General features: G+C 47.9%; 1 protein-coding gene across 1 annotated transcript in view; it reads right to left on the minus strand.

Annotated features, from left to right (window-relative positions):
- Positions 1-10,651: 10,651 nt before the first annotated feature.
- The window catches only part of LOC129834485 (C-type lectin domain family 18 member A-like), a gene marked incomplete in the record, with an annotated part of 34,214 nt that continues 31,158 nt past the window's right edge, over positions 10,652-13,707 (minus strand). The window contains 4 exon segments of the mRNA XM_055899524.1: positions 10,652-11,184; positions 12,667-12,758; positions 13,316-13,412; positions 13,533-13,662. Coding sequence (XP_055755499.1) covers positions 11,144-11,184; positions 12,667-12,758; positions 13,316-13,412; positions 13,533-13,662 — 360 coding nt within the window.

The raw sequence follows: 13,707 nt of genomic DNA on the forward strand, positions 1-13,707 counted from the left end.
TTTTGGGGTGAGTGCCGAGGAAGGCATATATTGACGTTCTCAGGACCTTTTCAGACGTCTGAAATCGCAGTGTGTTTCTAGGGATCAGTCTGCAACAGTCTGAATAGAGAGGGATGTATGAGGAGAGTTTTGGGATGAATATGGAGAGATGTGAGTGTTTGTGTGTTTGCTGTAGAACAGTGTGTCTACAGTATAACAGGAATCAACATACAATCAGATTAAAGGATAAGGGGTATTGAAAATATGAAAAATGAAAATGAGAAAATAGTGACAGGAGGAGTAATGGAAAGAATGGGGCTGTTTTCTTTGCACATTCAAATAGCCAGTTTGTCCAGCGTATTTGTCTTTCTCAGACTGAATGGAATTCTCCTTCACTGCCTCTAATCTGACCTAATCCCACCTCAATAATCCTGTTGGTTTTGGGCTAAATAAACTGTGAAGTCACTGTGTGTGCGTGTGTGCTTGTGTGTGAGTTTGTGTGTGTATCTGTGTGCTTGCATGGGTGTATATGTGTGTCTTTTCCTACCACTCTATTCTCCTCACGTCAAGGCACCCGGTTTAAAATGTGGTCTTTCCAGCACTGAGGGGAAATCAATATGGCACGACGCTAAATACAACAGAGACGACTAGTTCCACACAATAGAGAACTGAACAAATGCCCCAGAAAAGAAAAGAGCAGGAATCTCACCACAGAGTGGAGCTCTATCCTCATGCCAATGGACCTTTGATCAAGACTACAGTATTTAGCTACTCTATCAACGCATGAATACTCTGTGGTATGAGTTGGTGAAAGACAGGGAGGGGGTCACTTTGGAAGAGAAGAGAGAGAGAAAGAGACTGAGAGAAAGACCGAGATAGAGAGACCGAGAGAGAGAGAGAGAGACCGAGACCCATACTGAGTGAGAGTGCTTGGAGTTGTGACTGATGCTGTTCCTCGCTGCAGGGAGTAGAGTAAGAGAGCTGTGTAAAGTCATGCCAGCCACTCCTCCTGTCCAACCGCCTGCACAAACAAACAACAACAAACTCTGTCAGTCTTCTTTCACAATCAACTCATGAAGAGGATCAAAGACAAATAAATGTTTCAAAAGATTTATCTGTCATCCAGCTCCATTCTTGTTTGCTCCTCTCACTCGTAGGTCAGAGTAGGTGAGTGGGTGGCATCCCTTTACACAGAAGGACACCCTTTCATCCGCTCTTTCCCTCCTCATCCTCACCCTTCCTCACCCCTCTCCTTCCCTTTCCTCCCACTTCGACTAACGATACCCCGCCCCCCCTCACGTCGCACTGCATCACCCTTTGAAGTTAATAAGACAAACTATCAGCCGTACCCATTTTAATTAGAAAACGGACAGAATGATTACATTTTTAATTGAAGCTGTCATTTTCAATTAAGATATGACGTCCTTGAGAGGCCCTCTCATCTCTCCCTATGTTATTTATTCATTTATTGGCACACTCCCTCGCTTTTCTACTCCTCTGCCAAGTCCCCTCCTCCCCTCTACCTCTCCTCTTCCCCAGAGCTAAAGACCCGTCTCATCAGTTGACCAGGTGCACCTCTCCACTGTAGAGGACCATCCTCTCTCCTCTATGCCCTTTTCCACCCTTCCTCTCTCTCTCTCTCTCCAGTCCAACTCCTCTCTCCTCTTATCGCTTCTCTTTTCCCCTCCCATCTCCTCTGTTTCTGCCTCACTCTCCGCTCCATGTTTTTGCTTCCTCCCTCACTCCTCCATCTCACTCCTTCTTTCCTTGCTTCTCCCTGTCTCGTTTCTCCACACTCCTTCTCCTCCACATCCCACTTTCACTCTACTCTCCTCGTCTATCCCTGTATCCCTCCCACTCTCCAACACTCCTCATCCTCCCCTCCCTCCTCTCCGATAAATGGTTCTAATCAGAGAGCTGAAGAGATACATTAGCCTCTCTGGCGTGTCTGAGACGAGCCCTGTCTCTCCACCTCGCCATCTCACGAATCAGCTCCACACACACACACACACACACACACAGCATTCCAAGTTAGACCGCATTTAACAGAAGTATGCTTGCATCTGATTTTATTTTGATTTTATTTGATCGGAGCCTGACGATGATTTCGTATCCTCCTTGAGGCCATTAAGTGTTTATAAATCAAATGCAAAGGAAGACTTTATTGGGATGGAATAAACAGCAGGTCAAATCCATTATCTTCACAGTAGAGGCTCATGGACATTCTGAAATGTTCTCAATTTCCATAAAGACACTGGGACTAAACGTTGGAAAAACAGAAAGTCATGATAGATGCTCATTAAAATAAATAGATGTTACACTTTACTTATGAGAATTATGAGTTCTATGAGTTGCAACGAGCCTAGTCTGTCTATCATGGCTTAATATCATCAGGCAGAACTAATGCATCTAAAGCAAACCAATCTACTCTATTTCCCATGTCCCACTCCAGTGTTGTTGAATGTCTTGGCCTGAGCTGAACACGACCCTTTTATAAAGAGTGTGGTTAGAGGTCCCATCCAGGTTAGCTGCTGTAGATTCTGCGGACGGGTGATGCCATTTTGAGATGAAACCTGCAGCCGTAACGGAGAACATGTAAACAGAGGGAGAGTAGGTTAAATGGTTAATAACAAGACAAAATGGTCACTGACTGAAAACGTACTGTTCCTCCTCCCTCCCCATTATCATCCGACCTCTTCCTGTTCCTCCCCATCCTCCCCCCTCCTATTGCCAGACATACAGTAGGTAGAGTGGGCAGTTCTTTTCTCTCCATCTTGTGGTGAGGGGGCTCTCAAGAGCAGCCAGGGCCATTCTGTCCTCACAGCACAATGCTGCTTTCTCATTAACTCTTATCAAAGTTCATCTGGCATCCAAATGCAATGTGCCGGGCGCTCGGTCTGCAATAAAGAGAGGGAGAGAGGAGTAGACAAAGACAGAGGGAAGAGAGAATAGAGAGAACATGTTCCCATAATGTAGATAAAGGGCTAAAAGATATTGGTTTAATGATGAGGGGAACTGTAGCGTATTCACAAGCTCCCTTTGAATAGATTCAGTTATTGGTTTGGGCTAAAATTAGTTACTGTTCCTATTAGGCAGTGGGCCCTGATAATTCTCTCTCCCCATAACCATATAATTGGCTTTGTGTGTATGGATTTGCAGGTCTGGGAAATAAATGAGAAATGCATTAGTACCTTGGAGAGAAATAAAGATGCAACCTTATCAACCTATCCTATAGAGTGTTTCTCTGAGCAGTGGTGTGCTATTTACTCTTCAACTAGTTCTCCCAAACACAATGAGGTTATACAGGGGACAAGGGGTTCACATCTGGGTGAACCTCGGGGGCAACAGTCTCTGATGCTGGCCCTTAATTTGGCAATCAGGGCCATTGATTGGTTGGAGAATCCACTCACCTGGTGTCTCAGGTCTTAATCAGTTAGTAAAAGGTAGGGATGAAAACCAGAACACACTGCATCCCCCAATGACTGGAGGGACATAGGTTTATGATAACTCTATAGGCCTTGTCTGCTAATATCTATATGCCCTACCATCAAACTCCCCATAAGAGTCATAATCAGACCCCCCCCCCCCCCCCCCCCCTCCTCGCAGGTGGGCATTGGAGCCCTCATTACCATTGGAATGTAAAAGGCTTTAATTGACTACTGATTGCAGCCTTCAGTAGCCCTGCTGCTTTGAGATACTTATACACAGAGAGAGAGAGAGAGAGAGAGAGAGAGAGAGAGAGAGAGAGAGAGAGACACCTCCAGAATAAATGAGCCATAGCGGAGGAGAGGAGAGGAAGGGTTGGGTCTGAAGGGGAGCTCAGTTATCTGTGGGCTCTGAGTAATTGGCTCTATTGTTGTGGCTGATTATCAGCCGCTGGTTTAACCAGACTAATCTGGAGCTCTCCTCCCTGCTGAAAGGCCCACATATTCCTCCACATGCCGCCAGCTACACTACCACTACGCTGCTATTCAGGTACTTTATTCTTCTTCTGTGAAAGAGAGCAGTGAACGCCGTCACCATTTTTCCCCTGGCATCCTCCATGGTGATTCACACGGCACATCGTTGTGTAGATAAATATCTGTAGGAATCAGAGGAGACTGTCTGATCCCATAAACACCACAGGAGCGTTTAATCATGACGGATGGTGTCTGTGGGAGGGGATCCATGCAGCTCAGACGAAACCCTGCTGCATTATGAAGTCCACAAACCCAAATATTTAAACGTGTTCAAATGAATAAGTCATGAGACTCAGTGTAACGTTAAATCAAACTCCGCTAGAGTTATGCATGTGAGAGAATTCCTTTGTGTGTGTGCTTGTGTTTGACAATGAGAAAGAAGTGCCTCAGTCTGTCCCCTCTTAACGTGTGTGTGTGTGTGTGTGTGTGTGTGTGTGTGTGTGTGTGTGTGTGTGTGTGTGTGTGTGTGTGTGTGTGTGTGTGTGTGTGTGTGTGTGTGTGTGTGTGTGTGTGTGTGTGTGTGTGTGTGTGTGTGTGTGTGTGTAACCCTGAATAAGTGTGTGCGTGTAAGAGCTGTGGGTTGTGGGGATGCTGCTCTTCCCCTGCTCCCTCTTTAATTGGCTCCTGGCCCATTGGCCTCGCTTGAATGGAGAGTCATTTAGAGACTTTCCCTCTCACACACAACAGTAATTGTCATCCTCCTTCCGCTCGCTGCCCCAGGAGAAATTGCATTCCTGTTTCCTTACAATGGTGGGTCGATGGCGGACTAGGGCAGTAATATCACTGTTATTACCATGACAATGGGAGCTAATTCCACTGGCACTGCTTCCATTCTGAGGCGAGCTGCGGCGCCAGCTTATCAGAGGGCACCATGAGACCAGCGGGCTGCAGGCCGGCCAGCCACTCTAACACTGGCTCTGGGATAGGGCTCTGTCTCTCACATGGAGCATGGACGCACAGTCACAGTCACAGTCACACACACACACACACACACACACACACACACACACACACACACACACACACACACACACACACACACACACACACACACACACACACACACACACACACACGCAGGCCCTCTCATACACACACAGGTATAGAACATGGGCAAACACACTCTTTCTGTAACATGCATGATACACACATACAGTTGTATATCCAGTGCACGCTATGGCTGGGCGATCACATTCATTTGGTTAATTCAAATGTACGTTTTTGCGCGATATTCCAAATGTCTGTATTACATTTTCATTTTAATGAGCGTTATGTCCTCTTGTTCTCATGTTGTTTGGTCTCGTCTCCTTGACTCGTTCTGTGCTGTGTCAGAGAGAAAGAGGCGAAGCTAGAGGTTTGACTTGCTCCAGAATCTGTCCAGAATAAACCCAATGCGTTTCTATGGGCTTATTTTGAACCTAAGCTTGTCGCCGTCGTTCCCGCCTATGGGACAATGACTCCCATTGTTAGGGCGGAGACATGAGTATCTCATCATTATATACACATCTCTGGCGGTGTGCACCTTCCCATTTACACACACACCAAGCCCCTCCCCCCGCCTCTCAAAACAAAGATGAGATCACTTCTTCCTCTCTGATAAGCGGTTTCAACACGCTATTTGCATTTGAGGTTTGGTGGTCCAACAGAATGGGTCATATGGACACCGAAACACATTGAGACATTATTTTACTGTAATAGAGTAAAAGGTATTGATACTCTTTTTATGTCTCAACTTCTCTTAAACTGGAGTCTCAATGAACATTGATTCTGGAAATGCAATGCGCTGTACAGAGTGACAGTGGACAGGCTAACATGCTGTTCAAACAGTTGGAGACGGACAGAAGGATGTGTTCATAACAAGTTAATGGTTTTGCCTTGTAAGCTAGCAAATACTGAAGATCCAAGTTGGCTAAACTTGTGTCACGTTCCTGACCTGTTTTATGTTGTTTTTGTATGTGTTTAGTTGGTCAGGGCGTGAGTTGGGGTGGGCATTCTATGTTTTGTGTTTCTTGTTTAGGTCACTTGTAATTAGCCTTATATGGTTCTCAATCAGGGACAGGTGTTTGACGTTTTCCTCTGATTGAGAACCATATAAAGGTTGGCTGTTCACAATGTTTGTTTGTGGGTGATTGTCTTCCGTGTCTGTGTCTGTGCACCACACGGGACTGTTTCGGTTTGTTCGTTCATGTATGTAGTCTGTTTCCTGTTCGTGCGTTCTTCGTCTATTGTAAGTTCTCATAGTCAGGTCTGTCTACATCGTTTATTTGTTTTGTAGTTTATTCAAGTGTTTTTCGTGTTTTCGTCTGTAAATAAATCATTATGTATTCACAACCCGCTGCATTTTGGTCATCCGATCCTTCTCTCCTCTCCTAGTCCGAGGCGGAGGAAGAACTAGACACCCGTTACAGAATCACCCACCGACCTAGGACCAAGCGACGGGGGAGAGCGCAACAGCGAAACCAGGACTCATGGACATGGGAGGAAATATTGGACGGAAAAGGACCCTGGGCTAAGGCAGGAGAATATCGCCGCCCCAAAGCTGAGCTGGAGGCAGCGAAAGCAGAGAGGCGGCGATATGAGGAGCTAGCTCGGAAGCAGGAAAAGGATCTGGGCTACACGACGTGGGAGGAGATCGACAGGTGGGCGATCAACCCAGGGTGAGTGCCGGAGCCCGCCTGGGATTCTCTGGCGCAGTGCGAGGAGGGATACCGGCGTATGGAGGCAGCACGACGACGCGGTAGGAAGCCTGTGAGTAAACCCCAAAAATTTCTTGGGGGGTGGCTAGAAGGGAGAGTAGCGAAGTCAGGTAGGAGACCTGCACCCACTCCCTGTACTTACCGTGGAGAGCGAGAGTACGGGCAGACACCATGTTACGCAGGAGAGCGCATGGTGTCTCCTGTACGTGTGCACAGCCCGGTGCGGTACATACCAGCTCCTCGCATCGGCCGGGCCAGATTGAGTATTGAGCCGGATGTCATGAAGCCGGCCCTACATATCTGGCCACCAGTACGTCTCCTCGGGCCGGCTTACATGGCACCAGCCTTACGCATGGTGTCTCCGGTTCGCCTACATAGCCCGGTGCGGGTTATTCCACCTCCCCGCACTGGTCGGGCGACGGGGAGCATACAACCAGGTAAGGTTGGGCAGGCTCAGTGCTCAAGGGAGCCAGTACGCCTGCACGGTCCGGTATTTCCGGCGCCACCTCCCCGCTCCAGGCCAGTACCACCAGTGCCTACACCACGCACCAGGTTTCCAGTGCGTCTCCAGAGCCCTGTTCCTCCTCCACGCACTCGTTCTGAGGTGCGTGCCCTCAGCCCGGTACCACCAGTCCCGGTACCACGCACCAGTCCTATAGTGCGCTTTGAGAACTCAGTGTGTCCTGTTCCCGCTCCCCGCACTAGCCTTGAGATGCGTGTCTCCAGTCCGGTACCACCAGTTCCGGCACCACGCACCAAGCCTCATGTGCGTCTCCAGAGCCCTGTATGCACTGATCCTTCTCCCCGTACTCGCCCTGATGTGCGTACCCTCAGCCCGGTACCACCAGTTCCGGTACCACGCACCAGGCCTATAGTACGCTTTGAGAGTCCAGTGTGCCCTGTTGTTGTTACCCGCACTAGCCTGAAGGTGCGTAGCTTTAGCCCGGTACCTCCAGTTCCGGCACCACGCACCAGGCCTACAGTGCGTCTCAGCCGGCCAGAGTCTGCCGTCTGCCCAACGGCACCTGAACTGCCCGTCTGCCCAACGGCGCTTGAACTGCCCGTCTGCCCAACGGTGCCTGAACTGCCCGTCTGCCCAACGCCGTCTGAACTGTCCGTCTGCCAAGCGCCGCATGAACTGCCCGTCTGTACTGAGCTTTCAAAGCCGCCCGTCTGCCATGAGCCTTCAGAGCCGTCCGCCAGACAGGAGCCGCTAGAGCCTTCCGCCAGACAGGAGCCGCGAGAGCCTTCCGCCAGACAGGAGCAGCCAGAGCCTTCCGCCAGACAGGATCAGCCAGAGCCTTCCGCCAGACAGGATCAGCCAGAGCCTTCCGCCAGACAGGATCAGCCAGAGCCTTCCGCCAGACAGGATCAGCCAGAGCCTTCCGCCAGACAGGATCAGCCAGAGCCTTCCGCCAGACAGGATCAGCCAGAGCCTTCCGCCAGACAGGATCAGCCAGAGCCGTCAGCGAGCCATGACCAGCCAGAGCCGTCAGCGAGCCATGACCAGCCAGAGCCGTCATCCAGCCATGACCAGCCAGAGCCGTCATCCAGCCATGACCAGCCAGAGCCGTCATCCAGCCATGACCAGCCAGAGCCGTCATCCAGCCATGACCAGCCAGAGCCGTCATCCAGCCATGACCAGCCAGAGCCGTCATCCAGTCAGGATCCGCCAGAGCCGTCATCCAGCCAGGATCCGCCAGAGCCAGCCAGCCAGGATCCGCCATTCAGTCCGGAGCTGCCGTCCCTCAGTCCGGAGCTGCCGTCCCTCAGTCCGGAGCTGCCGTCCCTCAATCCGGTGTTGCCCCTCATTCCGGTGTTGCCCCTCATTCTGGTATTGCTCCTTATCCTGGTGATGCCCCTTAATTTAGGTGGGGTTATTTGGAGGGTGGTCATTGTGAGGGGGATAAAGAAGCGGGGATTTATTATGGTGGGATGGGAACCACGCCCAGAGCCTGAGCCGCCACCGTGGACAGATGCCCACCCAGACCCTCCCCTAGACTTTTGGTGGTGCGTCCGGAGTTCGCACCTTGAGGGGGGGGGTTCTGTCACGTTCCTGACCTGTTTTATGTTATTTTTGTATGTGTTTAGTTGGTCAGGGAGTGAGTTGGGGTGGGCATTCTATGTTTTGTGTTTCTTGTTTAGGTCCCTTGTAATTAGCCTTATATGGTTCTCAATCAGGGACAGGTGTTTGACGTTTTCCTCTGATTGAGAACCATATAAAGGTTGGCTGTTCACAATGTTTGTTTGTGGGTGATTGTCTTCCGTGTCTGTGTCTGTGCACCACACGGGACTGTTTCGGTTTGTTCGTTCATGTATGTAGTCTGTTTCCTGTTCGTGCGTTCTTCGTCTATTGTAAGTTCTCATAGTCAGGTCTGTCTACATCGTTTATTTGTTTTGTAGTTTATTCAAGTGTTTTTCGTGTTTTCGTTTTCGTCTGTAAATAAATCATTATGTATTCACAACCCGCTGCATTTTGGTCATCCGATCCTTCTCTCCTCTCCTCGTCCAAAGAGGAGGAAGAACTAGACACCCGTTACAACTTGAAATATAAAGATTAGTTTGAGACCTGTGTTCATTTTATATAATGCCTGATACAATAAGCCAGATCAGTGATTATTGAGAAAGAAAAGCCAGTTAAACTATTTAGATCAAATAATTATATTTAGCCTAGCCATAATTTCACAATTCATTAGATTATTACTGACTGTTTGAAATGCAGTGTATTTTACCTTTAATTGTACAACATAGCTTAGCTAGAAAAACCTTAAAATAATCTAGATACTGTATACCATGAATCGTCCATAAGTGAAAAAAATGGAGATATGATTTTTAGGCCATATCAGCCAGCCCTAGTGCACCCACACACTCTACATGCACCCACACACTCTACATGCACCCACACACTCTACATGCACCCACACACTCTACATGCACCCACACACTCTACATGCACCCACACACTCTACATGCACCCACACACTCTACATGCACCCACACACTCTACATGCACCCACACACTCTACATGCACCCACACACTCTACATGCACCCACACACTCTACATGCACCCACACACTCTACATGCACCCACACACTCTACATGCATACATGTAAATGAAGACTTAGTCGCAGCACACGCATTGTCATACAAACAGTTGGGAGCTCTAAAACCAGTTTCATCTGCATTATGGCAGGCTCGTCTATCACACAATGACATGAACACAGTATCTACATTTCTCTCTGCATCTACAATCAATACCACGTTATCAGTTTGTTCAATGTAGAGCAGAACAACTCTGAATATGACCTACTGTAAGTCAAAATAGCTCCCTGTATTCTTGACTTTACTGTAAATTCATAGTGATTTCTAAAGTCTGATTGCTGTGTGGTGAATATGGGTGATTGTAATTCCATTTTAAAAACAACTATTTCAGTAGTTTTGTCTTTTGTACCAATCAGCTGTTGAGTGGCAGCGCGGCTACGCAGTGGGCTTGGCATTAACACCACTGACTAATGCAGGTATGGTAAACACACACACACACACACACACACACACACACTGTTATTGCTCGTCTTCCTCCTCCACTGCCCACCTGTTCAACCTGGTGACCTTCTTCCTGCTTTGTTCATTTGCATGATTCCACTGCAGCACTGCAGGTTGGTTTAATCCCTCTCTCTGCAGCCGACTCCTCCCCTCATCCTCCCACCCTCATACCTCTCTCCCCTCCTAACGCTGCCTGACAAACAGCTGAACACACTCATCCCTGGTCCATAGGGATTCCTGGACACTGTCTGTGATGTCACCTCAGAGACCTCAGAGATGCTCCCAACACACAGGAGTAAAACTGGCCTCTTCCCAAACTAGTGTAGAAAGACACACAGTGCCACGTTCACAAACTATTCCAAACAAACACTCACATACTAGAACACAAACGTTCCACTAAAGACCACACACACACTCACAAACACAGAGACCAATAGAATTACCCAGTCTGGAAAAATACCCCACAGCACATTGTAGCAAACCGTTTTAATTCACTTACTGGATGACTGAGAAAGCAAAAATAGTGGTTGTCATGGCACTGTACATTCAGTGCATTGGGGAGAATTGTACATTCCAACTGACAATGCAGGGAGGCAGATATGGCAAACATCACAAATGAATCATAATTTAGCTCTGTGAAAAGAATATGCAATACAAAAAACAGTATAGTACAAAACACAGATTTGTGCTGCCATGGACCATTTACAGTTGAGCTCAAACTCTATGTTGCTTTGGAAGTTCTCCCATTGTGTGCTTTTTTCCTGCACTGGTTAGACAGGCCCAGTCCTGACCGGCAACAGGGGATATGTGCAACAAGGGTTGGAGTGAAAAATACTGGATGAAATAAGACCAATAAGAGCAGCTTCTGCTTGACACACACCCAGACCGGGTCCAACGAACAGCCCAAACGACCCACCTCCCCAACCCCTTCAATGCTGTGCTCTCCACCCTCGAGTGCCGAATTCATCTCCGGCCAACCTCCCACAGGGCAATGTGCTCTGGAGCTGTGGATGTACACACACACACACACACACACACACACACACACACACACACACACACACACACACACACACACACACACACACACACACACACACACACACACACACACACACACACACTGTATCTGGGTAATTGTGTGGACCCCTCAGGCTCCCTGTGCTTTCAGCTTATCATTTTATTGCCAATTAACAGAACACATCAATGCAGCTTTACAATTATACCTTCAGGGGGGTACGAGATAGAGGGAGAGAGTGTGTGTGTGTGTGTGTAGGGGAGCTATTAATCACAGTCAAATCCATTCATTTCACTCTTTGTTGCTCCAATTAATCTTTTGTTTTAGTTAGAGTGCTTGAGTAAAACATGCTCCCCTCTAGTCCAGCTGTGTTCTCATGTGTTCTGTTTTCACTAGCCTTACCACTCCACTTTGAGCTCTGGTCAGGTCCATTCCACCCACCCACCCACCCACCCACCCACCCACCCACCCACCCACACACACACACACACACACACACACACACACACACACACACACACACACACACACACACACCTCTCCAATCCTCTTTACTGATCCTTCTCTACACAAAGGCCTCTCGCTCTAAGAAGCCGATGGTTTTCCATCAAGATTAAGAGCTTTTAAACGGTGAGCTGTTAAAAATGTCCAGCAACACTGACTGGATTAGGACGGCCCTGGATGATCAATATGAGATTGCAGAGCTCGCCACCTGCCTAGAACACACACAATTAACCAAAACAAAACAAACAATACCACCCTCCAATTCTGACTCCATCACACTGGTGAATTATAGAGGGGAGAAATGTGTGTGTGTGTTTGGTTCCATTGTAGGCCTGACGTATATCGATCTCTAGAAGGCTCTTTATGAGGAGCCCTGAGTGCCATTGATTCCAGCTGAGTGTATCATTAAAATGTGTGGGTCGTGTCACACAGCCTCTCCCTCATAAACACAGACGGTAAACACTGCACCCAGATCAGGAGTTAGAGCTGTGATGTGTTTATGTGTTCTCTGCTTGGGTTTTATACCGAACACTCACTTTGACTCCATTCCTCAGCAAGAGAGACCAGGTAAAGATTTAGGGTCCTGATGTCTTTCCCTTGCATGCTGATCTAAGGTCAGAATTTGGGGATAGTAAGCTGATCCTAGATTTGTGTGTACTGGTAACTTCTACCGATAGTGTTTGAACTCCGCTCTGTCTGTCAGGATTTTTTACGAGCTGCTGTCAGTCTCTCTTAATATGTTGTCATGGTGATGTCAATGTCCAACAGGTGTTTTAAACCACCTGCAGGTTTAGAGAGTTTTAAGATATATCAGTGAATGCTACATCTAATTGTAATGAGTCTGGATGCAGTGTGAGGACAGATTTCCTTGATTAGAATATCTCAGCATCTCTCTGTTTCTCTCCACCTCTCTCTCCCTCCCTCTCTTTTCACCTCTGTCTCTCATAGAGTTGTGTTCTCTCACCGTACTGGCAGATGTATCGGTTGCGTGTTTTACAGCGCTGGTCATTCCAGTTAAAGGCGCTGGATGCCTGCAGCTCCACACAGTTCCCAAAGCTGCAGGGAGAGAGAAACGAGAGAGGAGAGAGGGAGGAAAAGTGAGATGGAGAGAGGGAACACAGAGACATCTGGTGGTCAGACAGAAAATGACAGTTCTGCTTTCAAACACAGTAGCCTCAATGTCCAGGGCCCGTATCAACAAAGCATCTCAGATAAGGTGTGCTGATCTAGGATCTGTCCATATAATCATATTCATTCATATCTAAATGGAAAAACTGATCCTAAATCAGCACTCCTACTCTGAGATGCTTTGTAGGCATGGGCCCAGGCTTCTCTCCTCCTGACACAGAGTGTGAGGTGATAATGTTAGACTACGTGAGACTATACCTGTGTTCCACACAGTATAGAATAACCATGATGGTATCAATATGTTCATTCCAGTAAAAAATATAGTGGAGTCGAATCTGCAGTGCCTCATTCCACCTGCTTACTGTAGATTCTGACTACAATAATATTATTTTATGATTATCCATTGAACAAGAGGCCATGATAATACAAAGTTCTAATTGTTGTTACTATTATCATTAAGTTGTCAAAAGTTATGACTCTCTTACCCCTGGTTGTCAGGCTGTCCAAATGCGAAGCTGCTGTATGTGGGGATTTCTCCTGAGTCCCAGCGGAAAGAGTCCTTCGGCGGTTTATATGTCAGCCCTGGACACAATACACACAGCCTTACAGGACGCTTATCCTTATCTCACCTTGACAAATCCCAAAGTCAGCCTGTCAAAGCTATTTGGCTGTACGTAGAGAAGGACAGTGAAAGTGACGTACCGATCCAGAAGTTGCGTGTCTCAAAGTCGAAGTCTGTGACCTCGTTGCTGGTCTCCAGCTGGCTGAGGTAAAATGTAAGGATGTCCTGAACCTTCTGGTTGTGGATCTGGGCCAGAATCCCCCCTCGCTCCTGGGGTCCAAACACACACCACAACATGGGTTACTCTCTCTCTCT

This window comes from Salvelinus fontinalis, chromosome 35, assembly GCF_029448725.1.
Source record: "Salvelinus fontinalis isolate EN_2023a chromosome 35, ASM2944872v1, whole genome shotgun sequence".
In the NCBI taxonomy this organism is placed as follows: Eukaryota; Metazoa; Chordata; class Actinopteri; order Salmoniformes; family Salmonidae; genus Salvelinus; species Salvelinus fontinalis.